Below are 17,215 nucleotides of genomic sequence, written 5' to 3'. Positions count from 1 at the left end.
ACAGGATTGTTGGGTCCTAACCCAAAGGTGTTCATTTAATTAGTGATTATAATGTGTGTGTAGTTTCTAGTAGTAGGCTACTGTGTATTAGGGGATTTGTTTGTAATAGATGTGTCTTTTAGAGGTTTATTGTAATTTCTTGCATCTTTCAGAATGTATATGTTTTTTCTTGTAATTTAGGCTTTCGTATAAATAGGGTGAGCCATATAGTTTTGTTAAATTACATTGAGAAATGGAAGTGTGATTTCACCCATTCTGTATTTCCTCCCTCCTCTCTTCTTCATTCTTCTTTCTTCCCCTCCTCTCTGCTATTTCTCTCCCTATTTAGGCCGTGGGCAGTACCCTTACTGCCGTTCACCCTTGCTGCCACTACTGCCTCATTATGTCATGAAAAAATGGCCTAAGCAGGAAAACCAAAATCCACAAAACAATTTTTATCTTCCAGTACAGAACCATGAGTTAGGTGTAGGATTGTAGAGATCAATTACAGAAACAATAATAGTACATTAAGGATTCCCTGTTTTTCTGAATTACTGCAGAATCCTCCTCCAAACTAGCAGGCATCCTCTTTTAAAGAAAAACAATATGCTACCCTGCCTTAATATATTTTAATATTCATTACATTACATTACATTTTGTAGCATTCCACCAATTTGAATCATTTATCTTGCTTTTCTATTTGATTTATTCTTAAAAACACAACAGAATTGTTAAGTTTTTTTTTTTTCCAGCCAAAAAACAGTGGGTCCAAATATCTCAAGGATTTATAGCAAGTGTAATGCTCCAAGTCATTTCAATCAACACAATCAAACCTGTGAATGACAGATAAACATTGAAGAGGACATCCAATTCCAAATATATTAATGGATTCCTCAAGTCCAAATAAGAATTCATGCATCATATGCATATTACTTATAAAGCCTATGATCAAATGAGTCATGACCACAAGCTTGTTTGAAATTTATATATACTACAAAAGTTTTTGGTAGCAAATAAAAAACCTTTACAGCATTCATTTCAAGTCTTGAGTACATATAGTAAAGCACCCAAAGCATCCAGACCAGAAAACCATTTATGATGCCAAAAAAATACAGATCTTGTCCCACATCAATCAGTAGTCATATGCCGATCGTGGACAATGCTAGCATTTCTGCTAAAGTAATCTAATATTGCACAAAGCCAAAATCTCCTTGCTTCCTTTTACTTGCCAAAACCTCTAAAAGCAGTTGAAGGAAAAGCCTCCAAAGAGTTGGGGCATACCCACTCCAGACCAAATAAACAAAGATTCCAAGCACCCGCAAGGAAATGGGCAAACATGTCTCACCACTAGAAAAGCACAGTATGAAAACAACAGGAGACAAAGCATTGTGGGGCTTTCTTGTCTACTGTCTACAACATATTGTTGGTGCTAGCTTTATTAAGAATGGCCATCCACACAGAAGCCTTAACCTTGAGAGGAAAGTTCTACACAAAGAATTAACGAAGGGAATGAATTTGAGGACAAAATCAAACAAAATAAAAATACTAACAAGAAAACACACCAGAAACATTCAAAGTCCAAATCCTAAAACCATCCCTCCCACAGGCAGGCCACAAAGAATCCAACAAACGAATGGAAGACAGAAAGATGAGCCACCCTGTCAGAAAGGTTCCAATGAAAATGATAATTGCAAGAGACACAACCAGCATCAAAATCAAGAAAATGAGAAATTGGGGCATGCAGTCACAAAGTAATGTGAAACAAAGAAGGGAACTCTTATCACAAAAGCACTGCTCTCCTACCCAACAATCCTCCCAGAAGCAGACCAAAGAACCATCCACCATTTATACAAGGAAAAGGCAAAATCTGCAAGATAATTTTCCAGTCTTTCATGGGAACTATTTTCCCAATATTAGCATCCCATCATTCCCACACAAACCTGTGTCCAAGATAGATATTCCACAACCCCTTACCCACAAGGCAATGTTTTTTTACTACAAAGATCCAAGATTCCTCAACCGTACTACTACAAACAACATCTTCACTCGCAAGATGATCCCTCCTTTCCTCCAACCCCAACCAAAAGGAAGACCCTCATAATCCTTTCCAACTTAGTTGCAAGAAATATAGAGGAATAGAGGAGAGACACGCTTGATTAAAGTAAAACAAACCCCCTTTTGAAAAAAAAGAAAAAGAAGCACCTTTTTTTGGGTCGCAAAACCTAGCAAATTGAAAATTTCCACCCAAAGGAACCCCTAGGTCAACAGCCCACAAGAGCTGCCAAAGTAGCAAGCTCTGATGGACTCAAGTTGATAGCTGCCAAACCACACTTGCCCGACTTAAGCTTTAACCCCAACACTAACTCAAAAACCTAAAGGATGGTAAGAACATTACAAAAGACGACCTATCATCAGACAAAAAAAGATAGTATCTTAAGCAAACTGAAAATGCAAAACAACCACATCATCATTCCCTACAGGTTAGCCTTGAACCACACCCCTATACACCTCCCTATCAATCATCCTACTCAAAACATCAGACACAAGAAGTCATCTTTTTATGATGTATTAGAGTAGGCTGACAGTGCTAGGAGGATTAATTGTTGTTCCCTCTCTCTCTCTCCACATCCCCCCTCTCCTCCCACCCAAAACCTTGGGGGCATCTAACAATCTGCAATTAGGATTTCAGTGATGGATACCAGTGATCAAGTTTAACATTTTGCAGTTCAACAATGGCTTTTAGAGGAGCTGCAGCAGTTCCAAACCATGGGTGAAATCAGTTAGGGCTCCAAACCATTTCTTCCAATTACAGTTAAGAGCAAATGGCTATGGTTATTTTATCTCACTGGAGAGTGCCAAATCAGAAGGGCCATCCAATTGATCCAATTGCCAAACAGAAAGAAGGCTTTAGGGTGGAAGATTTTTCTGGGGATGTAGGAGGATCAGTTGAAGGAAGTAAGATAGGCAAAGCAAGAAACGAGCAGAAGAAGATCTCAGATAAGGAGACACCCAAATGCCTGGATTGTAGCTCTTCAATGTTCAAACGTGAGTCAAGGATCAGGATTGTTGACAGTGTTTAACGGGAACCACCTGCAAAATATCCTCAATTGTTCAAGGACTCTTTGGCGATGGCAATGGAGCTTTTCCAGCAAGGGAAGGCAAGGAAGGCAACCTCAAAGATATGGTAGTTTTAATCACAGCAGGAAATTAGGGAAATTGACAAATTTTCTTGCGGAAAAAGCGGAAAATTTTTCAAAACCAGCATATGGATAGCAGATTGTTAAACAAAGTCCATATTTTTAGGCCCTGCAACAGAAAAGCTTTAAAGTATAGGCCCTTCCCACCTGTTAAAAGCCCATAACAACAATATTAATGCATATCAGGCCGAGCCTAGTTCAACAAATTATGGGCTAAATATTTATGGCAGACTCAAGAAGTTCTGAGTCTTAATAGGGCTTACATGTGCGGGCCTGCTTTAAATAAATTAGATCCAATTGTTTTTAGATTAGCCCAGGTGCTGGAAATAAATGCTTGCCTTCTTCGAATGGGAAGAGCAATTCATCCTCATCAACAGGAAACTACGAGCAACAGAGATTATCTCCTTCAATGAGAAACTCACAAGCAGCAAAGGCTCTCCTCTTTGACCAGAAACCTCAAGCAGCGGAGAAGGAATTTGCAGTGTTGCTCTCTGTAAGAAGTTGGGGAATTAGAGAAAAGAGTTAAGTTAGGGAAAGTGCTGAAGACACAAAGAAGGACAAGCCACAACAGAGCAGGATGTGATGTCACATTGCCTTTCAGATGCTCATGCAAAGGCAAAGGAGATGACGAGGGTCCAAGAGGAAGAACAGAAGAGCAAAGAGAAGGAGGTTCTAATATCTAACCTTTCACCATTGAAAAAGAATGAGGAAATCAAATCTCTATAATCCTATGTTTGAGGAGTAATTGTCATTATACCAGCTGCGACATATGGATAACCTAGACAATATAGGTGAGATGTCATTGTGGCAAGATGCGCAAGAAGAACATCAAGAACTGGAGAACGGTAAGCCAAGACTGAACTTTGCGATCTTGAAACTGAACAATCAAGGTACTCAAGCTGAAAAGGGAGTCCAGAGTTCAGAAAAGGCCCAGATCTTAGAGGAACTTAGCTCATATCAATCAAAGCTTAATTCAAATGCTTCCCTTTCAGCAGTCCCAAATTCGATCCTTGAGCCTTCTCCAAATGAAATTTGTCATCAAGGTAATGAATCTCCTGGGGCTTGCTTGATAATTGTTGCTACTTCTAAAGGTATTATTCTTTCCACTTCTAAGCACTGTTACTTTTTTTTATTCCCAATTGCGACAAATGGACTCAACCAATGAGAGGGATTTGCATACTGTGGACCACATAGGCAATGAAAGGGGCAATTGGGAGACCTAAAACCTTCTCGATGAGTTAGATCTCAGCCTGCTGAACCATAAAGGGAAGTTGCGAGGATTGGTAGAATGGGACAATTAGCACAGTAGATGGGGAAAAAAAACTTCAAAATTGAGAGGTAATTTAGCAGACTTGTGTCATCAGTAAATTACAAGATAGGAAAGAAGCATTTGGGTAACACTACCGGCAATCTATAAAGTTTCTCAGGCAATGTTCGTGGTTATGGAGCACTAGGAAGCATAAGAATGGTTAGAGGGTTAATTATCGGAGTTAACCCTAATATTTTGTTTTTTGGAATCTAAGGTAGAACCGCTGGATAGTTTCTCAATGAAGTTTTTGAGAGAAGGGACTTAGAGACTGGGTGTTCAGTCCTTCCTCAGGAGTGTCTGAGGGGGCAGACTATTGTGTAGGACACCAATCTAGCATCTATAGGGAATTGTGTGGTAGGGTCTTTTCTTTTTTTCTGTGTTTTTAGAAGTGAAAGGTTTTGGGGATCGCATCAGGTCCATAGGGTTTCAGGGATAGTTGGTATGCATCAATTTATGGACCCATAACATCTGCCTTGCGAGCTAACTTTCTTATAATGACTTGGCTAGTCTTTTCAGCCTCTGCAATCTGCAATGGACGGTTGGTGGAGATTTTAATGTCATCCTCTTTGCAGTGATAAGTTAGGGGGTTCTAGGGAGACAAGCAGGTAGGTTGACAGTGACACGTTCATTAAGGATTGTGGTCTCAGGGATATAGGCATGATTAATGGCCATTTTACTTGGGCTTGGGAGGTGAGAAGTCTTCTTCTCATATTGATCAGTTCCGATTTATTAATGATTGTGGAAGGCTTTCTTCCCAATGTTGCTAAAGAGATTCTCAGGGCCAATTCAGATTATTACAGAGTGTTTTTGGATGCTAATCCCATGAATTGGGGTCCTACCATGTTCCAATTTGAACTGTGGCTGATACACTCTTCTTTAAATAAGTCCATTAAAACTTGGTGGAGAGAGGGTAGTGTGTAGGGTGTGCAGGTGGGATTTAAATTTGTGAACAAGTTGAAATTAATGAAAATAAATTAGAAGTTCAGAATAGAGATGTTTTTTGAAGACTTAGATGAGAAAGAGTGTGATTCTTGGCAAAATTGAGTGCTTGGATATGTGGAAGAAGTGTGGTCTAGCTGGTGATGAGGATAGGGTTAGGAGAGGTCACCTTAGTAATGACTTGGATTTGATCTATTTTTGTAAAGTATTAGTTGGAGACATAACATAAGTCCAGTGTCAAATGGGTGAAGGAGGGTGATTGTAACTCCAAGTTTATCCAAAGGATGGTTGATGGGAAGAAGACGACCTTTATCAAAGAAATTACGAACTTCCGTAGGAATCTATATACTAAATCATGAGCTCAGATAGATTGTAGAGGGTTTTGATTGATGTCCTATTGGGACAGACCTTGCTCCTTGGTTGGAGAGATCTTCTAACATATAGGAGGTGAGGGAGGCATGTTTGGGATGGAAATTTTAGGATAGCTAGGAGGTGATTTGAGGAGGATATAATAAATTCTTTCACAAGTTTCATCTAAATGGGGTGCTAGGGAAGAGTGTTGACGCTACCTATATTGCCCTTGTTCCTTAGAAAGAGCATTCCAAGAAAGAGAGAGACCATCAGCTTGGTTGCTAGCCTTTACAAAATCCTGACTAAAGTTTTGTCTAATAGGCTGCAAGAGGTAGGTAACATTTACCTTGAATTTGTCAAGATAGACAAATTTTGGATGTTTTGGTTGCTATTGAAGTGGTGGAGGATGTGAGGAGGAGGGAAGGAAGGGGGGTTTTATTTAAGCTGGTTTCTTGAAAAAGCCTATGACAAAGTGAGCTGGGGTTTTTCTTGTCCAAGTGATGGCTAAGAAGGGGTTTAAAGGAGACAGATTAAAGGATGCTTATCCTCAGTGACCGAAGGAGTGGTTTAAGGCTTCACAAAGGTTAAGAGTCAAGGCAAGAAGAGACATGCTCGAAGCCTTGATGTGTTTTCATACATAGTTGTATGTTGAGACATGCTTAAAGCCTTATGTGATTCAGGCACTTAAGGTTGGCAGGGAAGAGGTTGTAGTTTCCCACCTTCAATTTGCTAATGATACCCTTCTCTTCATTAATGACCTACGAAGCATAGGCACGGATACAGGTGTCTGACACATCGAGACATGAAGTCTTTAAAAAATAGGACACGACACAATAAGGACAAAAGGAATTATTAATATATATTTTTTAGTTATATAATTATGTTAATAGAAGTCTTTTATCCAATTATGAATCATTCAAGGAAAAAATAAATAAATAATTCAGGATTACATTTGAAAGTTACTGCATGTAGCTTTTTTACTTTGTTTGATGATAGATAAGCTACGTAAAGACACATCCAATGGAGGTAGGTAGACAATTATAGAAAGAAGTTCGAATTTTGAACTTGAAAGATGATAACTTCAAAAACCTTCCTTTGATAAGTTCAGAATTTCAAGTTCTAAATTTATTACTCTAAAATCTGAATATTACTTGAGAAGGAAGCATATTTCTTTTATAAAGATCTCTCTTAAATTTTTAATCTTTGATATGATCACAAGTTGGTTATTTCCTAAATTTTTTATTTTGAGATTTTATTATTTTTTATATTGGCACTAGAGTCCCTAAAAGTATTGGACACTTCCAATTGCTGTGCCTGTTGCGTATCGGATGATTTAAAAAAAAAATTAAATCACTGGGCATGCCTCTCCTGTGTCTGACACATGTCAAAGCCATGTCAGTAAAGCGTCGGTGCCCGACACAAACACTTATTCCTGCTTGGAGTGTCGGTGTTTTACAGTTGATGACAATGTTGTGAAATTCCAAAAATATTTTGACCGTACTTAGTATTTTTTACAATGATTAAAGATCCAGATGTCTAAGAGTGGGGTTGCAGTTTTGAACATAAGAGGGGGTGAACTCAAGGTTTTCGCTAATTTAGATAATTGCACCATTCCACATTGGCCTCTCACTTATTGGGTTTCTCTTTAGGTGGTAATCCTAACTCTTCTACTTTTTTCAATCTAATGGTGGAGAGTAGGGAGCAGATTGGAAGGTTGGAAGATGGCATATTAATCTTGAGGGTGTCACATTACTCTCACTAGTCTTGTTCATTCTAATATCCCAATTTATTTCCTCTCCCTTACTAGAATTACAATGGGGATGGCTGCTGCCTTGGAGAGGATTATGAGAGATTCTATGGTTGGGTAAAGGGGACAACAGGAGAGATCATCTTGTTAGCCAAGAGAGGTTAGAAAATAAGAAGGAAGGGGGTTTGGGCTTAAAATTAGGGATTTGGTGTCTAAAAGATCTCGCCAATTGGAAAATGGTAGTCGAGGTTCCCCCATGGAGGTTGGATCCTTATAGCAGATGGTTATTAAAAGTATGGATTGCATGGGAATGGTTGGGATACTAGAGGGACTAATAATGTTTCATACTGTTGACTTTTTGAGTCCGATCACTGGTTTTGATGCTGACGAAACACAAGGATCTTATGTGTGCATCTAGCTTGTGAACAAGTTTACAATATAGTACACGCATGAGAGAGGATTGATGGAAACCTGAGGGACATAACGATCATACCGTATGGCATATTCCATGATCTGAGGAGCAAAGGAGGAAGAAGAAGATGCTTATTTTAAATGTAAATGCATTTGGTTTTTGTATTTTGGTATGTAATAATGCATGATATGCATGATGTGTATGATAAGCTCAACATAAATGACCGTAGGGCACCCTTTAATCGACTAAAGGTCGACCGACACCGGATTTTTGGGGTTAACTCTCAAAGACCTTAGACTGACCATAGGTCCTAAACTATTGCATGAAAAAACCCCTTATAACTTAGAAGTACCAATTATGTGAACAGGGGTATCTTTAAAAGAGAGTTAGGAATTAAATGCACAAAGTTAGTGTGTTCAGTCGACCAAACCCTAACACACACAGACACTTCGGTCGACCGAACCTTCCCATAGTCAAAAGTTTGACCATTTGGTGGACCGTCCTTAAAATGAACACCAACGCCCTGGTCGACCAAACTGGTACGTGGGGAAATCCCAACACACTAGTCAACCAAACTTGAAGTTGAAAAATGGTCTGATCGATCGAATATCTAAATTCAGTCAACCAAACTTAGCTTGGTCAACCGAACCTCGGAGGTTCCAAAATCGCCTCAAGTCTAGTCAGCCAGCAACTCAGTTCAAAAACACCCTGGTCGACCAAACTGAGTAACCTAGTTGACCGAACCTTAAAAATGGTCGATCAGACCTCTCAGGTTGCTCGAATTTTACTGAGGTTAAAACGTGGTTATTTTTTATTAACCTTTCTTAAACTTTCTAAAAAATTCCTAATATGTCCTTACAAAAATCCTCCAAAGTCTATATATACCCCCTCCATTACTCTTTTCTTAACAAGAAGATTGAGAAAATTCTCCCAAAATTATTTTTTCTTCATTCAATTTTATACTCTCTTTTTTCATTCTTTTGAAAAAATTATTTGTTAAAAGAGAGCATTCATATTTTGGGCATTTGTTATTCAAGGCATCCACTCTCTCTTTGATTTTAATTTCGAAAAATTCTTTTGAGAGTGGTCTTATCGTGTCCCCCACATATTTTCATTTGATAAATATCTTTGGGAGTAAACTTTCTCTGCTTATGAATCTTGCACATCTATTGCAAGATTTCAAAACTCATATTGTTTTATTAAAAAATCCTTTTTGAGCTTGAATCCTAGATCTCCTGCACTTTATTATTAAATATATTATGGAAATTTCATTTGAAGTTTTCTTTAGATCTTTGAAGAGCACATATTTCACATTTCATTTTTATCAAATATCATATATATTGTTTTTGAGAAAAATCATTTGAAAGCAAAAATCCTAGGTTCTCTTGAACTTTATTTGAAAAATTATTTTTTGGAGAAAATTATTTTTTAGGGTTTAAATATTTGAAGTGCTTTATTATATACATCTAACTCAAGGAGTGCTTAAGTTATTTTTAGAAAATCACATACTCACTTGAACTTATATTTCATATCATGTGTGAGTGTATTTGAGCTTCATATTGTACACATCAGCTTGTATTAGAAGCATTTATTTGTACACATTTGATTATCTATTGTACTCCCGACAATGGTCGGAAGAGGGAGACTAGCACTATGAATAGTCTCGGACTAGTTCAGACCCGGTTAAGAGAACTAGGTGCACCATCCTGGTAAGGTGTTGTAAACGATGTCACTTCACCCATGAAGTGAGCAACTAGTGGAATCCTCTTACTTGTTAGCTTGAGATGGGAACGTAGGCAGTATTGGCCAAACCCCAATAACATATCTTGTGCTTACTTTTAATTCCTGCACCTTAATTCCCTGTACATGTATGCTTATTTTTAATTATTTATGAATGTGTGCATGATTTAAATATTGTGAATGATTAGAAAATACTTAAACAGACCTAGGAGATAAATTTTTAAAATACCCAATTCACCCCCCCTCTTGGGAATACACTAATTCCAACACATACACAAGTCCTTGGAAGTTTATTTCTTAGGTTGCTCACTTCTTTCATCCTCTTATTGTTTTCAAATTGGGAATGGGAATCTTATTTAGTTATAGGAGGATGTTTGGGTGGGTGAGGTTCCGTTAGTCTTTGGTCCTTCCTCTTTTCAAACAGTTGTACATGCATAAGGCATCGACTAATGCTTTTATTCTTTTGAGGGGGTTCTCTTTCATGGGATTTTCATTTTTTTTTAGAGATCTCAATGAGAAGTTGATAATTTGACTATTTTTATGAAACTTGAAAGTGTTGGAATCCTTTGCTCCATACAATTCGAGGATTCCACCTGGTTCTTCTTCCACAAAATCCACTCCCCCATTTGTTAAAAATTCTAAAGCCCTTCTTACTTTTATTTGAACCATTTTATCTAGAAGGCTAAGGTTCCTCTCAACATCACATCTTTATGTGGAATGTACCAATGATTTGCCCAAGTGAGAAGGCTTTACAAGCAAGGCTATGGACTATGGCTCTTAATAGCCCAAGTGCATAACACCAATTATTTGTTGCAGGCAAGGAGGCCTTACAAGGTTATTAATCCCAATATTTGTATTATGTGTTTGGAGGTGAATAAGACTAGTCACAACTTGTTTCTTCATTGTTGTAAGACCAAGCGGCTTCATGTTTATCTATTTTTGGTTTTTAAGCGAACTCTGATGATGCCGCAGACTGTTGATGCTTTCTTGTTGGTGTGGAACACAGGTTTTGGGAGTAAAAACGGAATAGTCCTATGGAGATGTGCAGTTTTTGCTGTGTTTTAGTCTGGGTGAATTGAAAGGAAGAAGGATTTTTTTATCGACAAAAAAATTCCTTTACCTGGTCTTTGGGATAAAGTCTTTTTTTTTTCTTTTTCGGCTTCTTTTTGGGCTCATTTTTTGGGTTTTTTTCAATGAACTTTGTTATTAGATCTTCAGAGAAATTGGAGGGGGCTCTCATGTAGCCACGCAGGACAGTACCAAATTGATGTAGGACAGAAAGAAATAGAAACAGAGAAGGAACTGAAGGAGAGAAACAGAGAAAGGAGGAAGAAGAAGAGAGAAGAAGAGAGGCTGCTGTGCAGGACAGAACAGAAAATAGACACAGAAATTAAAGACAGCAGAGAACTAGATAAGGGATGAGGAAGAGGAAGAGGAAAGATTGCACAAAGGAGAGGGCAAACCAATCAGGAAATCTAAATACAAATCTGATAGCTGACCACTAATGCAATACAAAAAAGGTACTAATACTTCAGATCTGATAATTGATCAATAGTGAAAGTACTTACACACCCAACAAGACAACTAAAACAAATAATTACAAATAATCCTAACTAAAACAAATAAAATTGTTTTTATTTATTTTTTATTTTTTTTATTTTTGTATTTACAAGCATTACTTATCCTCCACTCTGTAACTTTCTCTCTTTTCTATTAATGGAAAGAAAAACATCAGCCACAAGAATAAAGAGAAAAGAGACAACTATCAATGACAAATCAATGATCACTAACCCTCTACTACCTTAGTATTCTTTATAATTTTACTTATTATTTTGGTATGATTGTATCAAGGCCATAAGACCTTCTTATCAGGTTAAATCTCTTCCTGAATAGTTTAAGTTAGAAAATATTTTACTGAAATATCTTATTCTAAGATGCTTCTAATTTTGCAAGAATTTCTAACTTTCTTGAAGTTTCTACTTTGCTTAGTTTTACTTTCAATTAAAGTAAGAATCCTTATGTCACAATTTTTTTAATAACAGAAATGCTTTAAAAGAAAGAGGAATTACAATCTAGGGACGACAAGAGTTCCTCGCAAACATAAAAAGAAAAAAATAAAAAATAAAAAATAAAAAAAAAGAAACCTAATACAAACTAAATTAGGAACCACTTTTTAATCCCTTCAAATCTGCTAGCTCATGCTAACCCTTTTTCACCTTATTCTTACCACCATTCAAATGAACTTCTTGATTAGGATTAGACAACACCAAACCCATATCGTCCACCAATTGTTGAGTGTTAAATGTCAATTTACTTTCAATTTATCTCCATCACAGGAGATACAAGAGCGTGCAAAATACAATCCCTAGTTTGATCATTCACCCCCTATTCATCATACCATCATCCTCAAAAAGAAAAGCACTTTCTAACCATTAAAGCAGATTCATTGCCACATGAGAAATACCACCAAATAAATCAGAGGAATCTGAAACATACAATATTATTCACAATCATTATTCAATAATAATTCATCATCACAAGCAAACTCATTATTAAAATCACTCCCATTACAGACTCATATCGCCATTTCTTTTTTTTTCCCCCCTTGCAACATGATGCAGGACAATAACAGAAAATCAGAGAGAGAAAGAGAGAACACATTAAGGGAGGGGAATAGAAAGGAGAAGAGAAAAGAAGGAAATAGAAGAAGGGAGAGGAAAAGAAGACAGATAGACAGGAGTTAACGAGTTATAGACAAAACACAGGAGAGAGTTCGGGTAAACAGAACATGGAAAAGGGGCAGAAAGAGGAGACAAAAACAGAACAGAAAAGAAGGAAGAAGAAGAAGAAAGAATGGGAAGAGACAGAGTCTACACGAGAGAGTGAGAGAGAGAGAGAGAGTTCAGAAAATCAGGTCTCAGAATGATAACCAATTGTTTCATGCACTACGAAGTATTTGTACATCTAGCATTACAACTAGAACAAATATTTACAAAAAATAAAATAAATAAAATAAAAAGTAAAACAAGAAATTACAAAATAAACCCAAATTACTTAAAATACACAAAAACCCTGAATTGCCTAAACTTCTAAAATAACCAGAATTTTTCCCCAACTACTAACTACAATATAAACATCTAAAGTTCTTCATTAGTGGTTATCCCATGAGTCCATGACGACCTCCAATAAACATTCTCACCTAATTCTACCTTGATTTCCTCAATAGTATTTCTTTTTGAAGATTGTCATCCACACAGCAGAGTTAATTTGATTACCATCAAGAAAATTCTTCATTTCAAACTTCATTTGCATCACCACCCTATGAGCATAAACCTTAATAGACTTGACCTTGATAGACTCGGCCTTTAAAGGTATCTTTCGATGAGACTTCTACATGACTACACCATTATTTCCAATAATATATATCCTTTTTCTCTTCATTGCATCTACATTTGTTGCCTTAACATCTTGTATGCACAACTCTTGATTACGATTGTGATTTTTCTGATCCTTGAGTAAATCCTCACAACAACAAACCATCAAAAGATGATTTCTAGACACCTCCACAGCATGGAGGATTCCCTCTCCAAATTATTACTCAAATTTTTTAGCCAAAACAAAAGAGTTACCTTGTTTTCAGATTTAAAAGGTTGCTGGGCTCCAAAGGATAGGTAAGCTCCGACCCCACTTAAACCACAGGTTATGAGTTCTGTGAAATCCTTTCCGAAGCAACTTTCCACTTGAGAAGAACAGTGGAAACATGAAATATCCTCTTCTCCACATACACAACAAAACCCTAGCAGCAATACACAAGCACAGCTTACCTTGCCCATTAATTATGCTCTCCTTTTTCCCTAAGTGGGCCACCTCATTACTAGCACCAAAGAGCAAAGCGTGCTGTGCATTATAAATATAGCTCCTGATTAATTAATTTATGGGCCTCACAGAAAGTTAAACAATTAAGTACCTGGCCCATTATATAAATAAATAAACCTTTAAGTCCAGGACCAACAAAGTTGCACTGTCCCTTATCATACGAGCCACCTAATTGTTACCTTGGCACAACATTGTACTACCACCATTGACACACAAAACTCCATTTTTCATGACTGATGGCCGAGCAACAATCAACTTCAATTCCACCAAAAAATCTAATCTCTCAACTGGAAACCCTCCAATCCCCAAGAGGGCCGCCCCGGGGGGGGGGGGGGGGAAGGGGGGATAAGAAGAAGAACAGAATGAACCTTTCCCCATGAACTCCATCCTAACTCCACAAACTTACTACTACTATTTGTCCATGCACCAACCAATATATAATCAAATCGCATCCAAGAATAAATTACTCCAAATGCACAAAAGCTAATGAAAAGCACTTCGCAAACCAACAGACATCCAATAACAAGACCCTAATCCACTGATTTACTCAACCAACCTTCTCCAATCTCAGATTGAAGCACTTGCCCCCGATCTAGACTATTTTTCAACAGTCATCCTTCGCCATTAAATAGCAATCATTGAGAAAGAGAATTTTGGGTTAAGAGGATTAGTGTTCCAGTAGCAAACCTCCAGTGTCTAGTCCAATGGAGATCCAAGCCAATCTTGGGCTGCAAGTTAGCCCATTACAACTTCAGCAACTATAGAGAAATTTAAGTCCTACTTTGCTTCTATGTTGCATAGGCTTGTTTCTAGAAGGCCTTTGTGAGTATGCATCAGAAAGATAATGTTGAACAGAAAGTGAACCTAGAAGTCTAAGCCCTAAGGTCGTTCAACATCATGAATAGTTGGATGTAGTACACTAGAGAGAGATCTTCTTTCCTTTATTGTATGATTATTTTTCCTTAGGGTTGAAGGGATAATCAAGGATGAACAGTTCTCTATCCTTGTGCCTCAACTTTAAGGTCATTCAACATCAATAATACACTAGCAAGAGTGTATTAATAAGAGGTTGCTTTCTTTTTTGTCTTTTTTTTTTTTTTTTAAATCTTGTTTGGGAGGTTTTTTCTGGTGGGCAGTGAGGAATATGTGGGACTCAACCCATTTCATCTTCCACGCATGCAACCACTAAATTCGCTTCATCCTCTAAAGCACATGCAGAAAAAAATGGAGCAAGATGTATTGTGCACACACTCCTTGCAGAGAGAGTATATTGACATTTTTATAAAAATCAACAATTTATAATACTCTATAAAAGGAGAGCAAATAAAACTCTCCTATAGGTAGATGATTTGAGAGAAATATCCTTCATTATTGTTTAAAAAATAAATAAATAAATAACAGATTCTCCAAGTCATTTTAGACTTGCCATGCCAACAGAAATCGAAGCTCTAGCTACCCATGACTCACATTGCCTTTCCATGATGCTAGATCCTCAAATTTCCTTGATTTTTTTTTTTGTGGTTTATGACTTCTGAAGAAAATTGCACAGACGCAAAGTGCATGCATAGTGTAGTTCAAAGAATACGCACCCTACCTTCGCTGGTTTTTCTTCCATTTTTTCCTAGTTTCAACCCAAAAAAAAAAAAAAAATTCCAGACTTGCAAACTTATATCCCAATTCAAATTATTCAATTGCATCAAAGTTACAAATAATCGAAAATTTCCAATGTCCAAAGTTCTTACAGCCAAAACGCACGGTTCCAGTTAATCCAACTATAAAGGGAAACAAGCACTTAATCATTATCCATGGAACAAAAGATTGTGACCAAGTTACCTCACGAAGCTGATGTGCACCCCAAGACTGCGATGGACGGCCGAGCAATCGATGCAGAGAAAAATCCCATAAGTAACCGACGCCCAAGTTGGATTCTTCGCATTACAATCAAAACACATCTGAAAAAACAAAAGCACAAAATCAAAAGCAAATCAAAGCAGAAATTTCCAGATCCGGGCCAGATCCCTAACGCTCCAATCAATATAAACCCTAAAACTTCAACAAAAAAAAAGGCGCAAAAAATTGGGGGAAAAAATCACACAAACCGACCTTGTTATCAGACTTGGCTTTCAGCTTTCTGAAAACAGCGTTCTTGTCGTTAAAGATCTCGGACGCCATTTCGGAGAGAGAGATTGAGAGAGAGTCCCAGGAGGAGGAGGAGGAGGTAACGAAGGGGTACGGACGCAGGCAACCTCCTCGGGGAACAAGAGAGACGTATGCGAAACCGCAGGAGTGTTTTTAAAAAGAAGTTTTTAATGTGCTGCGTTTTTTTCTTGGTGACGATAATGCCCTCTCCTGGTCTGGGTAATTTCCTTCCTGGCCCGAATTTGAAAGTCGGTGGGGCGTAGCTGTCTTTTACTTGGAATGATGTAAGCGTCCCGACCGGCGAGCGGTCCTTGCGGTTGAAGCTGGCGGCCATCACCAACCGTTAACGGAAAATGCCCATTAAGAAAGTAACAGAACGCAGCAAGCCCAGATGCATGATTTCTATGTTCACTAGCGAGTGCCTTGCGGGCATTTTGCAAAAATAGGGTAAAAGATCTTCCCGTGATTTTATCAACAAGATTAGACCAATAATCAAATCAGTGGTATTACTAAAATTAGAATGGTAATTAGGGACCGAATTAGTCAAATGAGGGGTCAAATGAGTAGGAGGCTTACTTTATGAATTATGACCAAATAAGGATATAAAAAATAATAATTCATGATATACCATCTGCGTCATTTCCACCAAGACAGTGAATGAAAATCCTATCAAATTTGATTGAGTAGTGAAAAGGACTAAGAACCCCCTTTATATAAAATTTTATAAGTGAGTCAATCCATCAAAGAGTCATAAATGATATTTTCTTTAGTTTAATGTGAATGTACATTGATTTAATATGATACATTCTTACTGATATATTGGTTCAAGAGATTCATAACTTTGATCAATGCATCATATTCTAACGTATCTCAGGAGACTCTCCATTAATTATTAAGCACACACGACTTTGGTCATGCACCTATAATCTATTCATAAACTAAGATATAGCTTAGTTCTTGATTATTTTTTTATATTTGTACATATACACGTTATGTGATCATGAAGATCACACACACACACATGTAATTCCTACATTAATTTGGACAAAAAATAATGCACAATACTCAAGGTTTAAAATATGATAATTTTGTTTCTTCTAGAGCATGGAAGATAGTGTAAGCTATGTTATTAGGATATAAATTAGGATAAAATCATTCTATGCAAGGTGAGGGCGTGAAAATTATGCAATTTACTAGTAAACATAGCTCCCTTTGGTGAGGGTCAATTCTCAACTAGGCCACCCATTTTTTGTGGATTAAATTACACATTTTGGAAGCAACGAATGAGAATCTACCTTCAAATGATGGATTAGAAGGCATGGAATGTTGTCACAAATGGAAATTTAATCCCCACTAAACTCATTGATGCAAAAGAAGTACCTAAAAAAGATAAAGAACTAAACGACTCAGATTACAATATGTTACAAATTAACTCAAGTGCAATAAACGTCTTATATTGTGCATTTGATGCAAATGAATTCAATAGAATAATGACGTGTAAAACAACCAAAGAGATTTAGGATAAA

The 17,215-nt window shown here is 37.2% G+C and overlaps 1 protein-coding gene across 1 annotated transcript in view; it reads right to left on the bottom strand.

Annotated features, from left to right (window-relative positions):
- LOC131163650 (probable ADP-ribosylation factor GTPase-activating protein AGD8) overlaps positions 1–16,095 on the bottom strand; it is a 29,482-nt gene extending 13,387 nt beyond the window's left edge. Inside the window, exons 1-2 of the mRNA XM_058120288.1 lie at positions 15,654–16,095; positions 15,384–15,502 (exon numbers count right to left, since the gene is read on the bottom strand). Of these exons, the coding sequence (XP_057976271.1) occupies positions 15,384–15,502; positions 15,654–15,722 (188 nt within the window). The 5' untranslated portion in view covers positions 15,723–16,095. The remainder of the gene's footprint in view (positions 1–15,383; positions 15,503–15,653) is intronic.
- Positions 16,096–17,215: the final 1,120 nt, after the last annotated feature.

This window comes from Malania oleifera, chromosome 9 (genome assembly GCF_029873635.1).
Source record: "Malania oleifera isolate guangnan ecotype guangnan chromosome 9, ASM2987363v1, whole genome shotgun sequence".
Classification (NCBI taxonomy): Eukaryota; Viridiplantae; Streptophyta; class Magnoliopsida; order Santalales; family Ximeniaceae; genus Malania; species Malania oleifera.
Note: the sequence above shows the minus strand (reverse complement) of the source record. Positions and strands in the feature narration are given on the sequence as shown.